Source organism: Natator depressus, chromosome 1 (assembly GCF_965152275.1).
Source record: "Natator depressus isolate rNatDep1 chromosome 1, rNatDep2.hap1, whole genome shotgun sequence".
Classification (NCBI taxonomy): Eukaryota; Metazoa; Chordata; order Testudines; family Cheloniidae; genus Natator; species Natator depressus.
In genome coordinates this window covers 275,008,397-275,030,233 of record NC_134234.1, presented here as the reverse complement: position 1 = coordinate 275,030,233, position 21,837 = coordinate 275,008,397, and the positions used below count along the sequence as shown (strand labels likewise).

General features: G+C 39.9%; 1 protein-coding gene across 7 annotated transcripts in view; it reads right to left on the bottom strand.

The window, feature by feature from the left end:
• The window catches only part of PPFIA2 (PTPRF interacting protein alpha 2), a 617,960-nt gene that overhangs the window by 261,934 nt on the left and 334,189 nt on the right, over nucleotides 1-21,837 (bottom strand). For all 7 annotated transcript variants that reach the window (XM_074941964.1, XM_074941966.1, XM_074941963.1 and 4 more), the window contains one exon: nucleotides 7,817-7,918. In XM_074941964.1, coding sequence (XP_074798065.1) covers nucleotides 7,817-7,918 — 102 coding nt within the window. The remainder of the gene's footprint in view (nucleotides 1-7,816; nucleotides 7,919-21,837) is intronic.

Sequence of the window (21,837 nt, the reverse complement as noted above, 5' to 3'; positions counted from 1 at the left end):
TTTATAAATATACTCATATAATATACATTTTGTACTTTTTACATATGACAAAGAGAAATATGTTTCAATAGGAAAGCACATTTTTCATGGTTTATAATCCATTTTTAATATTTTAATTATTTATAAATTCTGAATAGCAATTCCCTAAAAAATTAAGACCAGAGTATTATACAGTGCTTAAACATAATTTCAGCATTGATAAAGCATAGTTTAGGCTCAGTACAACAATATTCTCAAGCATGCGAGTACATTAGGGCAGGCGTTTTCAATTTTCTAAAAAGATATTTCAGAGATATTTCAAATTGTTTCCCCTTAAATATGTGTGACTTCTGGGGAACTAGGTAGGTAGAAGGAACTGTAAAGAAACATATAGCCTTTCACCTCTAGAGTTGTCATAAATATAAAGGGAAGGGTAAACCCCTTTAAAATCCCTCCTGGCCAGAGGAAATCTCCTCTCACCTGTAAAGGGTTAAGAAGCTAAAGGTAACCTCGCTGGCACCTGACCAAAATGACCAATGAGGAGACAAGATACTTTCAAAAGCTGGGAGGAGGGAGAGAAACAAAGGGTCTGTGTGTCTGTCTACATTCTGTCTTTGCCGGAGATAGACCAGGAATGAAGCCTTAGAACTTTTAGTAAGTAATCTAGCTAGGTATGTGTTAGATTATGATTTCTTTAAATGGCTGAGAAAAGAATTGTGCTGAATAGAATAACTATTTCTGTCTCTATCTTTTTTGTAACTTAAGGTTTTTGCCTAGAGGGGTTCTCTATGTTTTGAATCTAATTATCCTGTAAGGCATCTACCATCCTGACTTTACAGGGGGGATTTCTTTTTTTTATTTCTATTTACTTCTAGGGAAAAAAAAAACTCTGGGTTGGAAGACTGTGAATTTCTCTGCAGGAGTTAAGTACCCTGCCTCCAGGCAAAGAAAACCTGCAATTCACAAAGATAATCCCCTTTTGTCTCTGCTTGGCCACAAAGCAGAGAAAAAAACAAGCTGCATATTTAATTTCAATTTCAGCTGCTTCTGGACTTCCTTTCCAAAGGAAAGAAAAAAAATCTCCTTTTTTTTAAAATCTGTATTTCTAGTTCAAAAAAATCTCAGCTGGATCTCAAAATGATTTCAGGTTAATCCCACCGCTCTGAACTCTAGGGTACAGATGTGGGGACCTGCATGAAAAAACCTCCTAAGCTTATCTTTACCAGCTTAGGTCAAAATTTCCCCAAGGTACAAAATATTCCACCCTTTTGTCCTTGGATTGGCCGCTACCACCACCAAACAAATACGGTTACTGGGGAAGAGTTGTTTGGACACGTCTTTCCCCCCAAAATACTTCCCAAAAACCTTGCACCCTACTTCCTGGACAAGGTTTAGTAAAAAGCCTCACCAATTTGCCTAGGTGACTACAGACCCAGACCCTTGGATCTGAGAACAATGAAAAAGCATTCAGTTTTCTTACAAAAAGACTTTTAATAGAAATAGAAGTAAATAGAAATAAAAAAAAAGAAATCCCCCCTGTAAAGTCAGGATGGTAGATACCTTACAGGATAATTAGATTCAAAACATAGAGAACCCCTCTAGGCAAAAACCTTAAGTTACAAAAAAGATACACAGACAGAAACAGTTATTCTATTCAGCACAATTCTTTTCTCAGCCATTTAAAGAAATCATAATCTAACACATACCTAGCTAGATTACTTACTAAAAGTTCTAAGGCTTCATTCCTGGTCTATCCCCGGCAAAGACAGAATGTAGACAGACACACAAACCCTTTGTTTCTCTCCCTCCTCCCAGCTTTTGAAAGTATCTTGTCTCCTCATTGGTCATTTTGGTCAGGTGCCAGCGAGGTTACCTTTAGCTTCTTAACCCTTTACAGGTGAGAGGAGATTTCCTCTGGCCAGGAGGGATTTTAAAGGGGTTTACCCTTCCCTTTATATTTATGACAAGAGTGCTAGCAAATATCCAGCTAGATCACTAGTGACAGAAGTGTGTTACCATCTGATGGATGTTTAGTGCCTTCTATGACATGTGCTTGATGTCTAGTTCCCATCTAAATCACAAAAAAGCCACCACATTTCACAGTAACTGGTACCTTTTGTTCACAGCCTCAAAAGATTAAACAGGCAAAGAGATTGAGCTATCCTCTTGCTCTGGATGGTCCTCCAGATCAGCAGGTCAGTTTGAGGAAGCTTACACTGTCACTTCTTGTTCTGCAAATGTCCTATGTACAGGGACCATCATTCTCCAGGGCTGTCAGCCAGCACCTTCCACAAACACTGAACTCACATGAAATGTGTTTTCTCTCTTAAATCTATTACCTTGGACTTCTGAGTCCTGCTTTTCTCCTCCAAACTATTATATTTACAGAATATAGAAGAAGACAAATGGAATGTTACTTTTAATTTCTATTTTAAACAAACAAGGACCTTACCCATTAGCATTAAGTAACTAAAAAATGTTATCAAGTTTACTACAGTATACTCTTCAGTAGTTTTCAGAAACAATATAAAAAATTTGCTTACTGAACTGTTAATTTAGGCAGATACTTTACTGTATCCTTACCCCCAACTGCATTTACATTCATTCTGATTACAAACTGCAACTTCATTGAGAAAAGAAGGGATACTTTAACTAAGAATTATCAACTGGCTCAGGTCAGAAAAGAAAATAATGTCCTCATTTTAACATAACATATATATTCATTTTTAGTTTTGGCCTCCTTTGATATTCCCTGATATTTGAGATTATCACAATTAATGTACCACATTGGTCTGTGTTCCAGCTCTAGAAAAGATCCTAGAATACCTTTCCATATACTGTAGGGCTGGTTATTCTTTCAAAACTGAAATTAGACAGTAGCATAGGCACCTATTCCTTGGGTGCTCTGGGGCTGGAACACCCATGGGGAAAAAATGGTGGTTGCTGAGCACGCACCAGCAGCCAGCTCTCCTCCTCCAGCCCCCAGCACCTTCTACCCACCAGCGGCTCCACTGATCAGTGCCTCCCCCTCCCTCCCAGTGTTTCCCGCCCGCCGCACACCAGCTGTTCCGTGGCATGCAGGACACACTGCGGGGAGGGGAAGGAATGAGAGTGAGATGCACTCATGGGACGGGGCAGAATGGGGTACAAGAGGGGCTGGAGTGGAGCGTGATCAGGGCAGTGGCGGGGAGGAATGGGGGCAGGGCCTGGGGCACAGCCGGGGGGGTCAAGCACCCCCCGGCACATTAGAAAGTCAGCGCCTCTGCTCAATACAAAAGTTACTATAGAAATTTCTACTCTTTCTACTTTTTCAAAGTCACATGAAATGATTTTACTGTCAAAAACATATTTGTCTTGCTGTCATCAGTGCAGAGCCAGGCAATATAGATACAGGTGGTCCAGTACTGTTCTATTTTGCCTCACATGTTGAAAGAATTGCCACCTATGTTCTGAAATTAAAGATAATTCTACTAGGGCTGTCAAGTGATTAAAAAATTAATCACAATTAATTGCACTTTTGATCGCACTGTTAAACAATATTAAAATACCATTTATTTAAATATTTTGGGGGTTTTCTATATTTTCAAATATAGGATCAGGGCCGGGGGCTCTGGGCTTCAGCCGTGCTCCGGGCTTCAGCCCCCCTCAGGGCATTGGGCTCGGGGCTTCAGTCCAGCATGGGGCTTCAGCCCCCCTCAGGGTGCATTGTGTGGGCTTCAGCACCTCTCGGGATGTGGGGCTCTGGGCTTCAGCCTGGAATGGGGCTTTAGCCCCTTTGGGCTTTGAGCTTCAGCCCAGCATGGGGCTTAGGGATCTAGCCCCTCTCAGGGTTCGGGGTGTGAGGCTCCAGCCTCCCTGCGCCTCCCCGGGAAGCTGCTGGCTGGGGCTCCTCCAACCCCTGCCCTCCTCCCCCCCCCCACCCGCGCACACACACACATCTCCTACTGCCACCTCCGGAACTGGGCTGCTCCAGCCCCACCCCGCATCTAGGTATGGGCTGAGGCTTTAGCCCCCCACCTATGCCTCCCTGCCCGCTCCCCCCCCCAGGTATGCAATTAACACATTAAAGAAAATTACACATTAATTTTACTTTCAGTTAATCACGAGCGTGAACTGCAATTGACAGCCCTAATTTCTACTGTATCTTATGATAATGTAAGAAACAGAAAACACATGGATCAGGCCAAAGGTGAGTATCTCATCCCAGGGAAGAAACCCACTGCAGGGCTGAACTTAAGAAACACTGTGAGGAGGAATAGACATTTTCCCGGGGGGCTCTGGCTGAGGCAGGGAGCTGAGACCCTGCTTTCTTTGTGCTTAAGTTTAAGGTTTCCATAGAATGGAATGCCAATGAGCATACGGGCAGGAGTTCCTCCTTCCTTTTCTCTCAGCAGCATGTGAAGAATTTGGGCTAGAACTTGTTTCTGAAAATCAGAGTATCAGGGCATTTTAAGAGGCTCTATTCTTCAAAAGAGGAAGAGATTGTCACAGTTTCAGGATAACTGCACCTGTATTCCTCCTCTATGGTGCATTGCGGGCACACACTTAAGGTTTCTAGCTTGCAACCATTACCTCTCCCCGGTGGAGACCCTTGCCTCTCCCCCTCCTGTCCAGGGTTTTAAGGCTGCACAGCTCTCTGGCTACACTGAGATATCCCCAGAAAGCCAGTATGACTAAAGGACAGAGCCCGTGCTTTGCTTTCTCTGTGAACAGTGTATTGCCAGCAGTTATAAGTTACCACACAGCCCTTTTTCAGTAAGCACATTTATTCTTAAGGTAAAAGCACTCCAGAGAAAACATAACAAAAACCATACACAGATATAAAACGCCATACTAAACATACCAGGAGTCACCCATCAGTCTTATGGGGCCCTGGCAGGCCAAAGTCTTTCCAACCCTTCCGCAAGGGTTGCCCCCCTTGGACAGAAGATCCTGCCTGTTTGCTGGATCAGAAAGAAGATCCTGAGTCAGTTTAAATACAGTCTTTTTATACCAAAAGCCCTTTCTTTGTCTGTTGGTCTCTGGAAAATCCAGTTTGAACCAGTATATGCAAGCCTCTCCCAGGGGTGGCACCTCTCTGGAAGTGGTTATAACCTATAATTCATCCCCTCATCCACTGTTCTTACTGCCTGGAGGAGCTGTGGCAACCTCCCCACCCTGGAACTGCATACAATCCCTGGACCACCATTCATACGCTTAATACAATATGGTCCATAAAGATACTGCATGTGGTTGCAATATCTGTCACAGGGGCATAAAGACTTCTGAGAGCGAAAGCATCTGGAGAGGCTAGGTAAGCCTGCCTATGGTTGTATCAAATGTAGTGAGGGGGCTGGGTTCAAACAAGGGGAGAGTTAGTTGGTCTCACTTATTTTGGCTTGGTTTCCTCTTCCGAATGCCACACTATATCTTGGCTCTTGCTATATTATTAGTTTATTAGAATACTTTTGTTTGTTTAGTAAGCTGTTTTCGCAGCATTATATTCTGAGAACAACATATGTCTGTATCAGACTGTGAATTCTATTTTGGAGTAACATGCTGAACACATCTGTAAACTTGCCTGAGGGTGGCTTATTGTATTGAATTACAGACAGTGCCCTGTCCAGAAAGGTGTTTGAAACTTCTTTGAAGGCACCAAGACTGATCTGGAGCCAGCAACTTTGATTGTCTCTCATCCACATGGAACAATGTTTTTTCTACGCAGAGGCCTGCAGGTAAGGTAAGCATGACTGGGGGAGGGGGCTGTAGCATCCCAGTGAAGCACATGGCTAAGAGACAGAGAGTTTACTTAAGGGCGCAGTACTTCTCTGGGTGAGAGGGCTGACCATCCTCACCTTTAGGGAGGTCTTGCAGGAAGGTTAGAACAGGAGGGTCTCTGCCTAGCCTGAAACACTGACAAACCTCAGAGTCACAGAAGGGGTGAGATCAGACCAATGAAGGGTGTTTCTCAGGTCTTTGGTTTTATTTTCAAAGATCTGTAACTCTTGAGTGCTTTAAGAGTAAAGATTCTGTGGTTAAGAAATTCCTTTGATAAGCCTGTGTTCTTTGCTTTCCTGCCTCTTTGTCCCTACAGGGACTAAACTAGAAGCTCAGCATGCCCAGAGCCTAGCCAGAGCTCTTGGGGAGTTTGTATATGCGACAGGGGGAGAGGGAAAGTGGCTCAGGAGGTCTCAGACACTAATTTCAGGATACAGGGGAGCTGAGTGGTGGTACTCCACATCCCAAAGAAGTGTGTCTAACAAGAGGTATGAGTCTGCCCTATACTCCTAGCACTAGAAACAGTGACTAGACTCTACCCAAGCCCAGTGGCCTTGGAAGCACATGGGTCCACCTGCAAAAGATTGGTGACTGTACAGTACGGTACCGGCCAGTTTGTGACACACATTATTTATTCAACAAAGAACTCTCAACACCGCTTGTTCTTGCAGATACCAGGTTGACCTTGCAATGCTGACATAAAAAAATAAAAACTGAATTCAATTAATATGGTACCGAGATCATGGAGAGGAAATAAATATGTAACAAATGTCATTTTTACAAAGTCACTTATAGCACATGCACAATAGTGCTAAAACATACACTTCGATGTTTAGGTTTATGAGATTTAAAGTTACTGTAATTCTAATGCAGATTCATCAGGATAAGACTTGTGTTTGTTTCACAGTTGAAGGTATCTCAAACATTCTTGAATGTCTGCAGTTGTAGTTGTGTTGGTCCCATGGTATTAGAGAGACAATATGGGTGAAAAGTTCAATTGGTCCAATAAAAGATATTACCTCACCCACCTTGTGTCTCTAACTTGATTGTCAAGTTGTTCCATTCTTCTTTCCATAGCCTTGGTTTGGATGAGTACATTTAGTTTATCTGCATTTACTATATAGTGTATTTTTTTCCCATCTCTTAGGTCTTCATCTTCCATGTCTAACTGCTTCTCCATTCCATAACACATTGGTAAGTTTATTAACTTTAGCTGCCAGGATTTCAAATGTACCCTCTAGCAAGGCCATCACGTTCTATAACCTTTATTCACTGGTATTAGTTGCCCTAATAAATCTCTTGTTGTTTTCTCTTCACCTAGCACAGGAACAGATTGACACCACTTTTGCAAACCATGAAACTTAGGCAATGTCAGAGCTTGATTTAGCTCCTGCTGTGCCCTGAAGATGGCATTTCTCATTTAGTAAATGCCTATTATTGACCATTAGCTTTTCTTGGGTGATTCTTTCCATTAGAAACTTATGAACAGCATCAAATTAACCATATGCATCAGCACGCAGCATTTTTAATGGATATGAATATATATGCACCTATCTACATATTACAGATATGCCCCCATTTAAAATTGGCACTAATTATTCAAGAGCTACAGTATTTTAGATCTAAACGGGTGATTTCTTTACGTTTTCAAACCCGATTACAATACAAACCAATGTACACTACCAGTCAAATTCTGCATTCAAGTAAGTATGAGGAGAATGTGGCCCTCAAGTTTTACAGGACTGTGAAATCCTGGCCTTGCTGAAGTCAACAGCAAAACTTCCATCAACTTCATGGGGCCACAATATCAGGTTAAAGTGTATTAAGCACATTATGGTCAAAATTATAATGGTTTGTTTCCCTCACATAAAATATATCACACTTTCTTGTAGAAGAATTGTAGTAAACTTATCTTGTTACACAAAATAAACAAGTTCTTACAAACTTGATATTCTTATGTCAGGATTATGATTATTATTAAAGGAAATTAACAGGTGTAGGCACACAGTTGTATTCCTTCTGCTTCATACAAAGTTAGTCCTAAAAGCATACACGCATAAAAATTCTACTATATACTTACTCTTGTGTTGTTTCTTTCAGCTTTCAGTTCTGAAATCTCTTCTTCTTTTTCAAGCAGTTGCTCCCTACACACATTTAACTCTTTTGTCAGTGCAGCAAATTCCTATAAAAAGGAAATAAATACAAAGATTATTTTAAATGTACATTTTGGAGTGTATTCCCAAAATTAATCTGCATTGTAACATTTTGGATTTAATATTTAAGTAACTTTATACTGCAGCCTTTCTGGACTTTTAAAAATTAAAACAGCATAGATAAGTATTATCGTCTATAATAATATGTATTTGTGGTTACTGGTACATAATTCATAACTATGTGTAACTAAAGGATTCTAGAAAGTTATAGGGTCAAAGTCAGCTTCAGAGCTTGGCCAGTTGAAATAGCTGAGGATCTGGCCTATAGTCTAGCAAATTATTTCTGAACACGTCAAATTATTTTGATTAGAGATTTGGAAGCAAATTAATTGCAATACCATAATCAATAACAACAATAAGCTGCTTCTATAGCACTGTCCATCCAATGATCTCAAAAATCTCTACCACATTAGCATTTTAAGGTCCCAGTTCAAGAAAGCAACCTATTCAGAACAGCATTTAAGCATTTACTTAACTTTAAGCACCAGCTGAAGTCCCATTGAATTAATAGGACTTTAGCAGGTGCTTTAAGTTAAGCAGATGATTAAAAACTGACATAAAAAGAAATGAACTTTAGTGTACACTTAAGTGCTTTCCAGAATCAGAGCCTAAGGTGCATAACTTTCCTGTGAGGTTGGTAATATTCTATTTTTGATTTGTTTAGGTTTTAACTGATTTAAAAAAAAACAATAAAAATACCACAAAGACACTTTTTCTACAAAAACCCTGGCCACAGCTGATGAAACGCACCTACTCAGAACACTGAGACATGTATAAAATTACAATTGCCAATCAGTGAAGCTGACAGTATCTTTTTTACCTTCAAACCTGAAATTACCAACTAAAACAGGGGTGCTGGAACAATTTTTATAGTGGGGGTGCTGAGAGGCATTGAACCAAACTGTAAACCCTGTATATAATGGAAGCCACTTCAAGCCAGGGAGTGCTGCAGCACCCCTACATCCCTAGTTCCAGCATCTATGAACTAAAACAAAAAAAGTGATAAGAGTCCTAGAGTTTATGGCTCTGAGGGACCCCTCGATCACCTAGTCTGACCTCCTGTATACCAAAGGCCACCATCATCACCCAAGCACCCCCACACTAAACTCAAGTCCTCTACCCTCATATACAAGCTTGTAACACCCCCAACACCAGAAGTGAAAGTAAGCTGGTATGGTCCGGTACAGCGTACTGGCAAGAGCCAGTACGCCATGTCAGACCGGACCGGCTTCCCCGGGCTGGTGCTTTAAAGGGCCCCGGGCTCCCTGCAGCGGGTGGAGCCCTGGGCCCGTTAAAGCACCACCCGAGCCCTGCTGCCAGAGCCCCTGGGGTAGCGGTGGCAAGGCTCCAGCAGTGCTTTACAGGGCCCAGGGCTCCCGTCACTGTGGGGAGCCCTGGGCCCTGTAAAGTGCTGCCTGAGCCCCACTGCCGGAGCCCCGGGGGTAGTGGCAGCAGGGCTCCGGCAGTGATTTAAAGGTCCTGGAGCTCCGCTGTGGTAGCGGCTGCTGGAGCCCGGGGCCCTTTAAATAGCTCCTGAGCTCCCAGCTGTCTCTGCAGCTGGTAGCTCCAGGGGTGATTTAAAGGCCCGGGGGCTTCCAGCCGCAGCCCTGGGACCTTTAAATCTTGGCTCAGTACTCTGGAGTACCGGTAAGTCCTTTAAGTTACTTTCACCCCTGCCCAACACCCTTCCTGTGAAGGTAAACACACTTGAACCAATAAAGGGAATGAATTTCAATGACTAGACCCCTACCAAAAGCATCTTGTTGACAGGCCCCCTCTATGAAATATGAAGTATGAAACTCATGAACCTCTGGTTATGGCAACTGTAGCTTACAGCATGGGAGAAAGGCATGTATGTATTAGTGTCTTATTGTCACATGTTACACATGTTGTGTAATACTAAAAGCTTTAATATTTCTATTTGACATTTTCGGTTCAAATTAAATCATCAGCATGTCAGCAGAGTATTATTTTGGGGCCAGTCTTGTAGTCTTTAGTCATAAAGGACTCCCACTGAAATCAAGACTGAAGGTAAAACTGGATTTAGACTATATCATATGTGAAGCTGTGACGGGGTGTGCATACCCCACACTATGGGCAGAGCAAGTCCTACCCCTCAGACCGTGCTGGGCATGCTCCAACTGCTGTGCTACAATAAAGGAGAGCAGCTCAGCTCAATCTGGGCTGGCCACTGAGGAGGAAGCACGCTTGCTGGAGGCTCCAGGCAAGGCGCTGCTACAGCCCCTGACTGCAGGAATGAGAGATCCCAGGGACCAATCCAGATACCTGCTACCTACAGTTCGTTGGTGGGAGTAGTTAGTTCTAGTGAGCTACCTGCACCAGGGAACCTAGAGACCCCAATAATATCTGGCCTATAGGTTCAGAAGACACGGTAGGAAGTGGCCCAGGGAGGCAGAGTGAGTTGTATCTCCCACCCATGTAAGCTCAGCGTGTTGCAGTAGGATCCCCACTGATTGGGTGGCCAACGCACTCGCCGCTGACAGGGCTCTGGGCCGGGAACCGGTGGAGTTGGGTGGGCCCAGGTTCCCCTACCCTGGCCACCACTCCCCCTTTGGTGTTTGACCCTGTATCTGTACATCGGGCCCTGAATGTCAAAGGCAGCCATATTGACTCTGGCCATTAGGCTATACAGCCCTGAACCCCAAGGGCAGCCATATTGACTCTGACCCACGGGCTGTACTGCTGTCAGTCTAAGAACCATCTGGTAGACTGCAACCGCAGAGGTATCACAACTCTGATCCCCCAAACCTCCCCCAGAGACGGATGGGATGTGGGTACCCCCTGACAGAAGCCTTTCATATAATACCATTTTCTAAAAATTCTCAAAGAGTAACAGTCTAATAGAGGAGTCTCCAGTTGTCATTCTAACAAAAGTCCCATTGAACTCTCTGGGATTGACCATTAGTCTGTTATTCTAAACCAGTGCCAGATATGTACATACTGTACACATTAAATGGTGCATTCATTTTATTGCAATATTGTCATTCCCAGTAACAAAACTGAATATGTAGATGTACAGGATTCTTCTCAAGGCAGTCAATATGCTATGTGCAGTACAAGAAAGATAAAAAGGGTTCTTGGATTTAGTAGGCATATGCCTCAGAGGTAGTATTTTAACACTTTCTGTGTTTAATTGAATTATCATGTTGTAGTCTCTTTTGTTCTTTAGATTAATTACTTCACGCAGTGATAAATGGCCCTAGTTATGCTGCTACTATTGCTGCTGTGTAGTTATGTCAGCGTATTATGCAATAGGGAAAGGCTCTTTTTTGAAGCAAAGAGGAACAAAGGAATTAGTGGGATTTACAACAAAAATAAAATAAAATAACAAAACACTCCAGTCTCTATAATTTCTATGGCCTTCCAATATTTCTGTGGTGAATAAACAGCTTTCAGAAACCATATTGTAAGGCATCCCATGAATTCTTCAGCTTTGTAACTCAGACGAGGTGAAATGCAAAGAAGTTAATTTCAAACACTATTCAAACACATTTTTCTATAGACTATGTTTCATGAACATTGTCTTTTTTCTATTCTGATTTCAGAAGTTTAACCTCTTTTGGCATATTTTATATAGTATTTATATTCTATCAATAGATGGACTATGAGACTTAAGCTCCTAAGTCACTTTTGAAAGTGGAATTTAAGCACTTAGGTGACTATGTTGCTTTTTAAAATTTGGCCACAGTGCTTAAAAAGTATTATACTTTTGTCTATGCAGTTTATTGTAGGTTTGATATACTATCGGACAATGACAATCTGACTAGAGGTCTCTTATACACAGGAAAATGATAAAAGACAAAAACATCACATCACCTGTGGGTGAACACTTTTCACAAAGCAATCATTTTATCTGACCTGTCAGTCCTCATCCTCAAAGGAAACCTGCATAACACTTTCAAAAGACGAGCCTGGAAGCTGAAATTCATAACTTTGGTAGACACTAAAAAGCATGAACTAAAAAGAGACACTGAATTTATGACTTATTACAACAATCTGTAACCCACTAACCCTCCCCAGCTGTTCCCTCCAGTCATATGGACGCAAGGGAGAGGAGGTGTGTTAATGGGCCACTTCACCTTGAATAGTCCCTTGAAATATTTAACTACTTACACTAAACAATCTGTTCCACCTTGTATTTAGTAGTGAGTATGTTTCCCAGACCTGAAGAAGAGCTCTGTGTAAGCTCAAAAGTTTCTCTCTCTCACCAGTTGAAGTTGGTCCAATAAAAGATATTATCTCGCCCACCTTGTGTCTCTAATATCCTGGGTCCAACAACAACACTGCATATATTTAAGTGATGTCATTTAAACCATATACCAAGGGATAATATATTTAACATTAATATAAAGAAATAAAAGTCAGTTTAAATTAGATACTCAAAACACATATATGCTCTTTCTATACCTGTTTCTGGAAAATAAAAGTTACAGTCCTCCAATCTCAAATCCTACTGATAGCCTTGCTATATATTTTGTGTACTCATATCACAGTGCATGAGAGATTTCTAACTATATTCTAATGTTCTGATAGATTTATCTATTTTAGCTATAAATGTTATGCTTTCAAAAACTCATGAATATATGTTAAAGGTAATATTTTAGCATATTTCATTTTCCATCCTCCAATTCCTAGATAGTCTTTAATGAACAAATAAGTCAAGTGACTGCCATCTAAAATCCTGTAGTTATTGCTGAGTTGGGGGCTGTACTATCATACAGAAAACTCAGCTTTATTAATAACCAGATGTAAGCTCTTTTTGTTTGGAACTTAAATGCTTTAGGCTGTTGGCATATGCTTGGATGCTGGGAAGGGTGTCCGCTGATGTCAAGGATTACATGTGTCACCTAATGATTTAGGAGGATTCATAGTGATTAGCAACAGTAAGGCAGAGATACAGTCTGATGATAAACTTTTTGTTCTTTAGATTTAATGTCTATATGTATCAGTTAGATATGGACTTATCAGATAATCTGTTCATCACTATACCAAATGCAAGACTGTCCCTGCACTATGTCCCTAGTGCTCTGGCTGTCCATTTTTGAATAATTATGCAACAGAGTTTCCACTACTTCATTTGGGAGACTCTCTTACGGTTTTACAGAACTTACCCTGGTCATCAGCCTAAGTTTCCCATTGCTTAATTTCAAGTCATTACTCTAAGGCGTTGACTACACTGGCAATATACAGCGCTGCAACTTTCTCGCTCAGGGGTGTGAAAAAACACACCCCCTGGCTGCAGCAAGTTTCAGTGCCAGTGTTAACAGTGCACCAGCGCTGGGAGCTACACCCTTCGTGGGAGGTGGGGTTTTTTTAGAGCGTTGGGAGAGCTCTCTGCCGTGACTACACAAGCCATCTTAAAGCGCTGCCATGGCAGCGCTTTAGTGTTGCCAGTGTAGACTAGCCCTCAGTTATATGTCTAGGGATCACCATAATTATCTTACACGCCAAGGTGAAAGTAGGCCAGTACAGCGTACCAGTAAGAAGCCGGTACCGGCCCATGCACAGCCAACGTTAAAGTGCTGCCAGAGCAGCACTTTAACATCGTTGCCCCTTTTGCCCCCACCCTCCCTGACAGGGGTGGGCAAAAGGGGCAGCTGCCCTAGGGCTAGCGATTTAAAAGGGCCTGGGGCTCCCAGACGCTATCGCAACAGCGGCCAGAGCCCTGGGCCCTTTCAAATCACTGCTGGAGCCCTGGGCAGTGCAGGTCAGGCAGCGCGGATGGGCTGGCTTGGGGAGGCTGACCCCAGCCCAGTCCCGCCCCTTCTGGGGCCCCAGAGGCAGACCCCCATACCAGTAAGTGTTTAATATTACTTCCACCACTGCTTACACATCATCATTTACAGCCATCAAAAAGCTATACACTATATTCATAGTACTGAGTAGTCCTCATTGGGCCAAGATATCTGTATACAGCTTTCTAGATCTTTTCCAGAAGTTGATACCTTCAAGCCCCTTAATTATTTTGCTTTTGTTGTTCTCTGAATTTCCTCTATGTTGTTGATATCTTTGTGGTTCTGATATTTACAAAAGGCAGTTACCTCTTTGTTCATTAAGAGCTGAAGAACATTCAGTGGTCAAGTTTCCTTTTTATCTGAAATACTAGATAGCACCCAATTGCCAAGAGCTTTGACTTCTCTGAATTGAAAGGTGACGCTATGTAAATTCCAAGAAGAAAATCCTTCTAAGACTTCTACAGAGAATGTCTCACTGTAACAGTGGATTTGATCTTGGTCTTTACAATCAAATTATTTTTGTCATATTTGGTTTTTGATTGGTAACTTAACAACACCTAAAACTTCACAACAAGCTGCTTGTGAATTCATGCTTCAGAAAAACGTGTAAATGATGAAATTCTTTTAAAGTGTATCATTAAGTCTGTGATGTTGTCTGAGTAATGTACATGTAAATATCTCCAGAGTATGAAAGCTCAAGTTGAAAGCAAAGAAATACATGTTTTTGTTTTACCCAGTTATGTAATAGCATGTGATGTCAATGACCTCTCCTCTTACATTTGCCTCCTAGATGTACAGGAACCAAAAGAATACTGTCATCTAAAATTACTGTTTGTAGCAGAAATGTTGCATGGTCAGTCATAGTTTAGGACCCCGGAAGGTAGAATCTGCCGCATAACTAATACAATTTGACAAGCACAACTGCACTCTTAAAGTTGATACAGAAGTTGTTGGGCTCTGAAGCCGATTAAGGAACTAAACAGGATTAAAACTATATGGAAATTACTCAGATGTTTGCACTATTTTTATATTATAATATGAAAAGACTAATAAAGAAAAATTGCTACTAACTTAAAATATAGGAAACTGCAATTATTTTGAAGTCTGAATAAACATACTGCAGGAGGTTATTAGTCTATTTACTCTGCTGAATATTTCCCCGCTCCCAATAGCTCACTTGAGATATAAAAGACATCCGATTATATAATAATGCATCCGATGAAGTGAGCTGTAGCTCACGAAAGCTTATGTTCAAATAAATTGGTTAGTCTCTAAGGTGCCACTAGTACTCCTTTTCTTTCTGCCAATAGACACAATGTGACTGAAAAAATAGTCAAATCAAAATGTTAGATTTTCACTTATGTGTGCATATCTTTGAAGAGCTGGCAGATCTTTTAAAAAGTTCTAAATTCAGATGTAGTTGAGAACCATTCAGAATCATAAAAGATATAGAAATGTAGGGCTGAAAGGGACATCAAGCAGTCATCAAGTTCATCCCCCCAGGCCAAGTCAGGATTAAGTATACCTAGACCATCCTTAGCAGGTGTTTCTCTAACCTATTCCTAAAAACCTCCACTGATGATCATTCTACAGCCTCCTTAGATAACTTGTTCCAGTGCTTAACTGTCTGTGTTAGAAAGTTTTTCCTAATAGCCAACCTAAATCTCCCTGACTGCAAACTAAGCCAATTACTTCTTGTCCTTCCCACAGTGCACCTGGAGAACAATTGATCATTTTTATGACAACCCCTAACATATTTGAAGACTGTAATCATATCTCCCCTCAGCCTTGTCTTCTCCAGACAGAATACACCCAATTCTTTCAATCTTTCCTCATAGGTCATGTTTTCTAAACCTCATCATTTTTATTGCTCTTCTCTGGACTTTCTCCAATTTGTCCACATCTTACTTAAAGTGTAGTACACAAAACTGGACACAGAACTCCAGCTGAGGCTTCACCAGTGCCAAGTAGGTGAGACAGATGGACCAATTACCCCCCACATCCTACGTGTGACACTCCTGTTACAACATTTTAGAATGACATTTGCCTTTTTTTGGCAACAGCATCTCACTGTTGACTCATATTCAATTTGTGACCCACTACAATCCCACATCCTTTTCTGCAGCACTACTGCCTAGCCATTATACTCCAACTGTATTTGTACATTTGATTTTTTTCTTCCTAAAGTGTAGCACTTTGCACTTGTCTTTATTAAATTTCATTGTATTGATTTCAGACCAATTCTCCAATCAAGATCATTTTGCATTCCAGTTCTGTCCTCCAAAGAGCTAGTAACCCCTCCTAGCTTGAAAGGTATTTGCAAATTTCATAAGCAAACTCTCCACTTCATCATCTAAATCATTAATATAAACATTGAATAGTACCGGACCCAAGACAGACCAGAATACCTAAATGTTTTACAAAATAAAAAGCAAAATGAAAACTGAAGCTACTTGCTCATTACTGGGCACTGTGTTAACTCCCAGCTGCTAGAGTAGATCTATAATTCCTCCAGGACAGGAAACAGAAGTACAACCTGAGATCAGAGGGGACCAAGCTCAGCAGAAAGCCAAAAGATGCATGCAAGAAGGAACAGAAGGCTGGAGGTATTTGCCTAAGCACTGGCAGTGAAGAAGGAACGCAGCTTGAGAGCTGGGATAACTGCAGGAGATGGTCACAGGGCAGTGATCTGCAGGCAGGAGGAGAGTGTGAAGAGGATTCACCAAGAATTTATGACCTCTAAATCTCTGTTGTAGATTGCCTCTAGTGGCTGGGCTAAGAACTGCTTTGTTTGTTTAGCATAACCGCTAAAGGAAATTCACCTGGTGTATTTTACCTTTTAGTTTCTAGATTCTAGTGCTGGGAGCACCTGTAGCACTTCCCTTCAAGCTTGTAGTATATCCAGGATGGGCAAATAATGGATTTTTTGGTTAAATGACAACTTTGACACGCTGAAAAAAAATTGTTTTGAGTCAAAAAAAAACAAAACATTTGTTGTGACAAGATTGAAGCATTTGATTTCCATTATTATCATTTTTATACATTTGATTTTTTAAAAAAAATTGAAATGGCAAGTCAATGAACAATTAAAATGTTTTGTTCTAAAAAAATGCTGAAACAAAATGTTTTGATTTTTTAAAAAATTTTTGGTGGGTTTTTTTTTTTTAGAAACAATCAATTTGGCAAAACGTACGTAAATTCATAAAATGTCACTACATCAGCATTTTTCACTTTGAAATGACTTTTCATTTCAAAATGTTTAAAAAAAGACAAACGTTTAAAAGGATCAACATGGAAATGAAATGTTTCAATCTTGTCAATGCTCAAGGTCAGTGGGATACTATTTTACCAAATGAAAATTTCTCTTGATTCAAGATTTGGTATTTAGTTACATTTTTATACTGATATGGTATCAATTGATCCCTTAAATAGTGAAAATGTCAATCTTTTTCTGATCTCATGTATTTAGGTTCTTCCCAAACTCCAGCAGTTTAAGAGAATAGGCATTAATACCTTCATGTATTAACTGAGATCCATGGTATGCCCACACCTTGAATACTGCATGCAGTTCTGGTCACCCCAGCTTAAAAATATTGGAAAAGGTACAGAGAAGGGCAACAAAAATTATTAGGGGTATGGAACAGCTTCCATATGAGGAGAGATTAAAAAGACTGGGACAGTTCAGCTTGAAAACGAGATGACTAAGAGGGGATGATAGAGGTCTATAAAATCATGAATGTTGTGGGGAAAATGAATAGGGAAGTGATTTACTCCTTCACATAACAAAAGAACTAGGGGTCACTCAAATAAATTAATAGACAGCAGGTTTAAAACAAACATAAGGAAGTACTTCTTCGCACAATGCACAGTTGGCCTGTGGAATTGGTGCCAGGGGATGTTGTGAAGGCCAACACTATAACAGGGCCCAAAAAAGAACTAGATAAGTTCATGGAGGATAGATTCACCAATGGCTACTAGCCAAGATGGTCATGGATGAAACCCCATGCTCTGGGTGTCCCTAGCCTCTAACTGGCAAATGCTGGGAGTGGACAACAGGGCATGGATCACTCAATGATTGCCTGTTCTGTTGATTCCCTCAGAAGAATCTGGCGTTGGCTAATGTTGGAAGACAGGATACTTGGCTAGATAGACCATTGGTCTGACCCAGTATGGCCGTTCTTATGAGATAGCTCAGGGATTTTTTGCTTTTGATAGGAATTTATTTTATACAACTGAAATGTACTGTGAAAATCTCTAAAATCACATCATTCTCTGTTCATCCAGGTTTTGGTTTTGGACATGTAACCTTGCCTTATAAAACACATGGTACATATACACAAAATTACCAATGTGAGATTTTTTTTCCCCCCCATAAGCTTTCAAAGGGATTTTCAATCAAATTAAAGCTTTAAGTAGCTTTGAATTTTCACTTCTTTTTTTCTAAAATGACAATGATCAGCTTTAAAAAAAAATGGTTGGTGTTCAGAACTCATTCTAATGTGAACTATTTCTTAGACTAAATTCAGGTATAATCATCTTCTGAAATGTAAATTAGGAATAAGAAATTAACTAGAAATCTTGAGGGAAAATGTCAGTATTTTCTTCTTTTATGAAAAACTTGAGCCATCTGATCCTTTGTCAGAATGCAGTGTGCTGAATATATTGCCAGACTCAGAGTAAATGTTGTATGCAAAATAGGTAAGTCATAGGTTTGCTGGCATTTAGATATTCTGTTGGCAGTACAAGCCAATTTTCCACAGCTCTGATAGGTAACGCAGGAAGCATGTTCAACAAGATGCTGCATATTAATTAAAAAGATACTAATGTCGGATATCTGGTTTGGAAGAAATTTGACATGACAATACAAAAATAAAAATGTTAACTGACCCATGTTAATGTTTTTCCCACCAGCGCAAGGAAAAAAGAGAGAGAAATAAAATATATGCATAGAAAGGTAAAATATTTGAGTTGGGCCAGAACACTCATTATGGATTAGAACCAAAGCCAGTTTAAGTCAATGGAAAGGTTGCCACTGATTTTAAGGGCTTTGGATCTGGTCTTCTTTCAACAAAAACGTAAAAGCTTGTTTTAACTCTATGCAAAACTCAAATAAGTTTACATTGTTATAGAAAAATACACAGGCCCCTAATGATGTAATCTCTCCCATCTCTAGCTTTTATGATATGTTTTCAAATTGGGTTCCATATGCAGCTGAAATATTTGTGATGTATTCTGAAATTAAAGAAACTTCTTTAAAGCTTTTAACTATATTAATTTAGACAAAATAATGCTATTATAACAATGGCATTTGGGAAACAGAAGCCTATATCAATTTCTTTAAGTGTTGTTCTTTTGCCTCCCTCACTTAACAAACCAGACAATCAGTCTGAATCCCAAATTCAGACACAGTAGAGCAAAGTGCATTCTTGACTTCACTGAACGGATTTATACTGACTTCAGCTAAGTCTGAATTCAGCCCTGGATGCCGAATGAAGAGAGAAACGAAAGATCCTCAAAATAACTACTATGATACAAAAATGTTCTTTATTTACAGGTGGGAAAAAGGAATTAATCCTTATAAAGACAGACTTCTAAAGCGTTTTTTATTTGACCAGCACAAACTATCTAGACAGACTTGCTTCCCTGCATATTTGGATTTCAGCTCTCACTTTAGCAGAAGAAACTTTCTTCAACATCTCCCCATTAGGTCGCATGGGCTTTGCTTCACCTAATTCAGGGTGGTTTGGTTTAATTATTCTTCAATGGGAATTTTACTTTAAAAATAATCTATATGATCTATTCAGTCATTTAAAACAAAATAGTTAAGTTTTCATTTTGGTACCTCTGCCACTACCAGTCCATAAATTCCTGGCTTCCTGTCCATTCCCTCCTGTTACTGTAGTGGCAGTTGGAGACTCTCTAGCCTTCTATGTGTAATTCTGTGTACGCCCATTTTACAAACTGGTCAAAGGAGCAGTATTTGAAAGTAAAGTAGGTTTAATGGCACTGGTCAGTTTCAAATCACATCTAAGGTTTGGATTAGGTTTTATAATCTTTATATCTTGCAAGATGTTGTAGGGAGATTTTGGCAGGCATCACCTGAATTCATTTGCTCTTCTGAGATTTCAGTTACATGAAAACTGGAACATATGCCACTTCTAATTTTGGATCCAATCAGGAAGCAACAAATAAAGATTTGCAACCAGAGTTTTGTAGTGATGCATAGCTAGCTCAATCTTGTATGCAATTTGCATGGAGAGTTTCCTGCAATGCTCCATAAGTGCTTTGCAAGAGCTACCCTTTTTTACAACAAAGAGATGATTCAGTTACTCTCTTTGCTCATCAGGTTGCTTTGCCACTGGTACTAAATTATGTAAACAATGTTATTTTATGATGTGGTCTTGAGTAACTTCCACCTTGATTTGACAGTGGCATTGAGTTTGATTTAAACCATGCTTTAAGATGTGAATGTAGGTGGGTTTTTTTCAGGTGAGTTACTCATATCCTCTTTTTATACAGATGTTAAACATGCTTCAGACTATGAAGGAATTATCTCTGTAGGTTCAAGTTATTTACTGCCCTGCAGGATACCCAGCATGTGGAAAGTGTGATTAAATGTGACACTGTGAGAGTTCATGAATCCACAAAAGAAAACATAGAGACTGAGGATTTCTGTTATGTAAGATATAAAAATAATTCAGTAAGATGATGTAGTTGTGACCCCACAGTTACAGTATTATTACTTTCAGAAATGCAAATATTAACTGAAAATATGAAAGATAGAGATGCTTACCTATATATAAACACACATTCAACATTCTATAGCAGAAATATTCTATAGTAAGAGGATACAAAACAATTCTAATCTATCTAAAAGCACAAAATATTGCCAGTAAAAATGGATTCAACACAGGATGTATGGAGAACTACAACAAAGTTTCCTGAAATAGAGCAATTTCTTCTTTACTTACTTGATGAATCAATAGCAAATTTTTGAACCAAGACCTGCAAATATGTGCAGTAAGACATTTTCCCTGAAAAAAAATTGGATTTGGGTATCATTCAGTACGCTGTTGCCCAAGACAACAACAAGGCAGAAGAGGGTGGAACTGGGACTATATATACAACTAACATCATGGAGAACCTCCATTGCGTTTAGATGCATATAATTTGGGTTTGTTTCGTTCGCACGAAGGGCATGGCTTCATTTAAACCGTTTTGTCATTTCAACATTGGAGTGATTTGTTAACTGTTGTTTTTGTTAAATAAATAAATTAATTAAATTAAATAAAGGGGCCCCAAACCCTCAAAATTATGTTTTTTAAAAGTCATGGAGAATAAAATCTTTAAAAAGATTTTGACATTCTTTTGTATTTTCCAACAGATGCAAAAGGAGAAACCATGTAAATACTCTCAAAACATCACCTATGGCCTAATATTGGAAAACATAAATGTTTCCTATGTTTATGCTTCACATGCCTCAAATGTCTCTCTAACACTGCTCAAAATTCTTCAAAAACTCCTCTAAAGCAGAGATTAATAACCCCATTTACCAACAGTCTTTCTGCATTCAGAAAGATCAGTGCTTTGTTGACCTTTGAAACACCTGAATTCATTAACAGTGTTTCAGTTTTTGTTTTTTATGGTTTGGGGGTTTGTTTGCTTTTAAAATGACATCAGCTTCTGGTAATATTATTATACTGACAAACTTTAAAGATTAAAGCTTCCCTATATGAAGCTTCTCACTGTAGTCCTTGATGTCTTACAAGATGGTATTCTAATTACTAATACAAGAATAACAATATGTATATTTGACCATATAGTAAGATTTTGCAGTGCTGGACATGTACAATCAAACTTGTGTTCTTTTGTGAGAATGGAGAGATTACAATGTTACCAGGGATATCCATTTTTTAAAAACAGGAAATAAAACCATGCAGAATGAGTGAAATTCAAACAAGTGTGAAGGGGGACCACGCAAGACCCTCCACAATTAAGCCCCTTGAGGGCTGACAGCAGAGTAACTACTTAGTTTAGGTTTCAGAGTAACAGCCGTGTTAGTCTATATTCGCGATTACAGACATGAAAGTTGCAATATTACAACAGAAAAACTTCAAAACCAGACTCCAGCG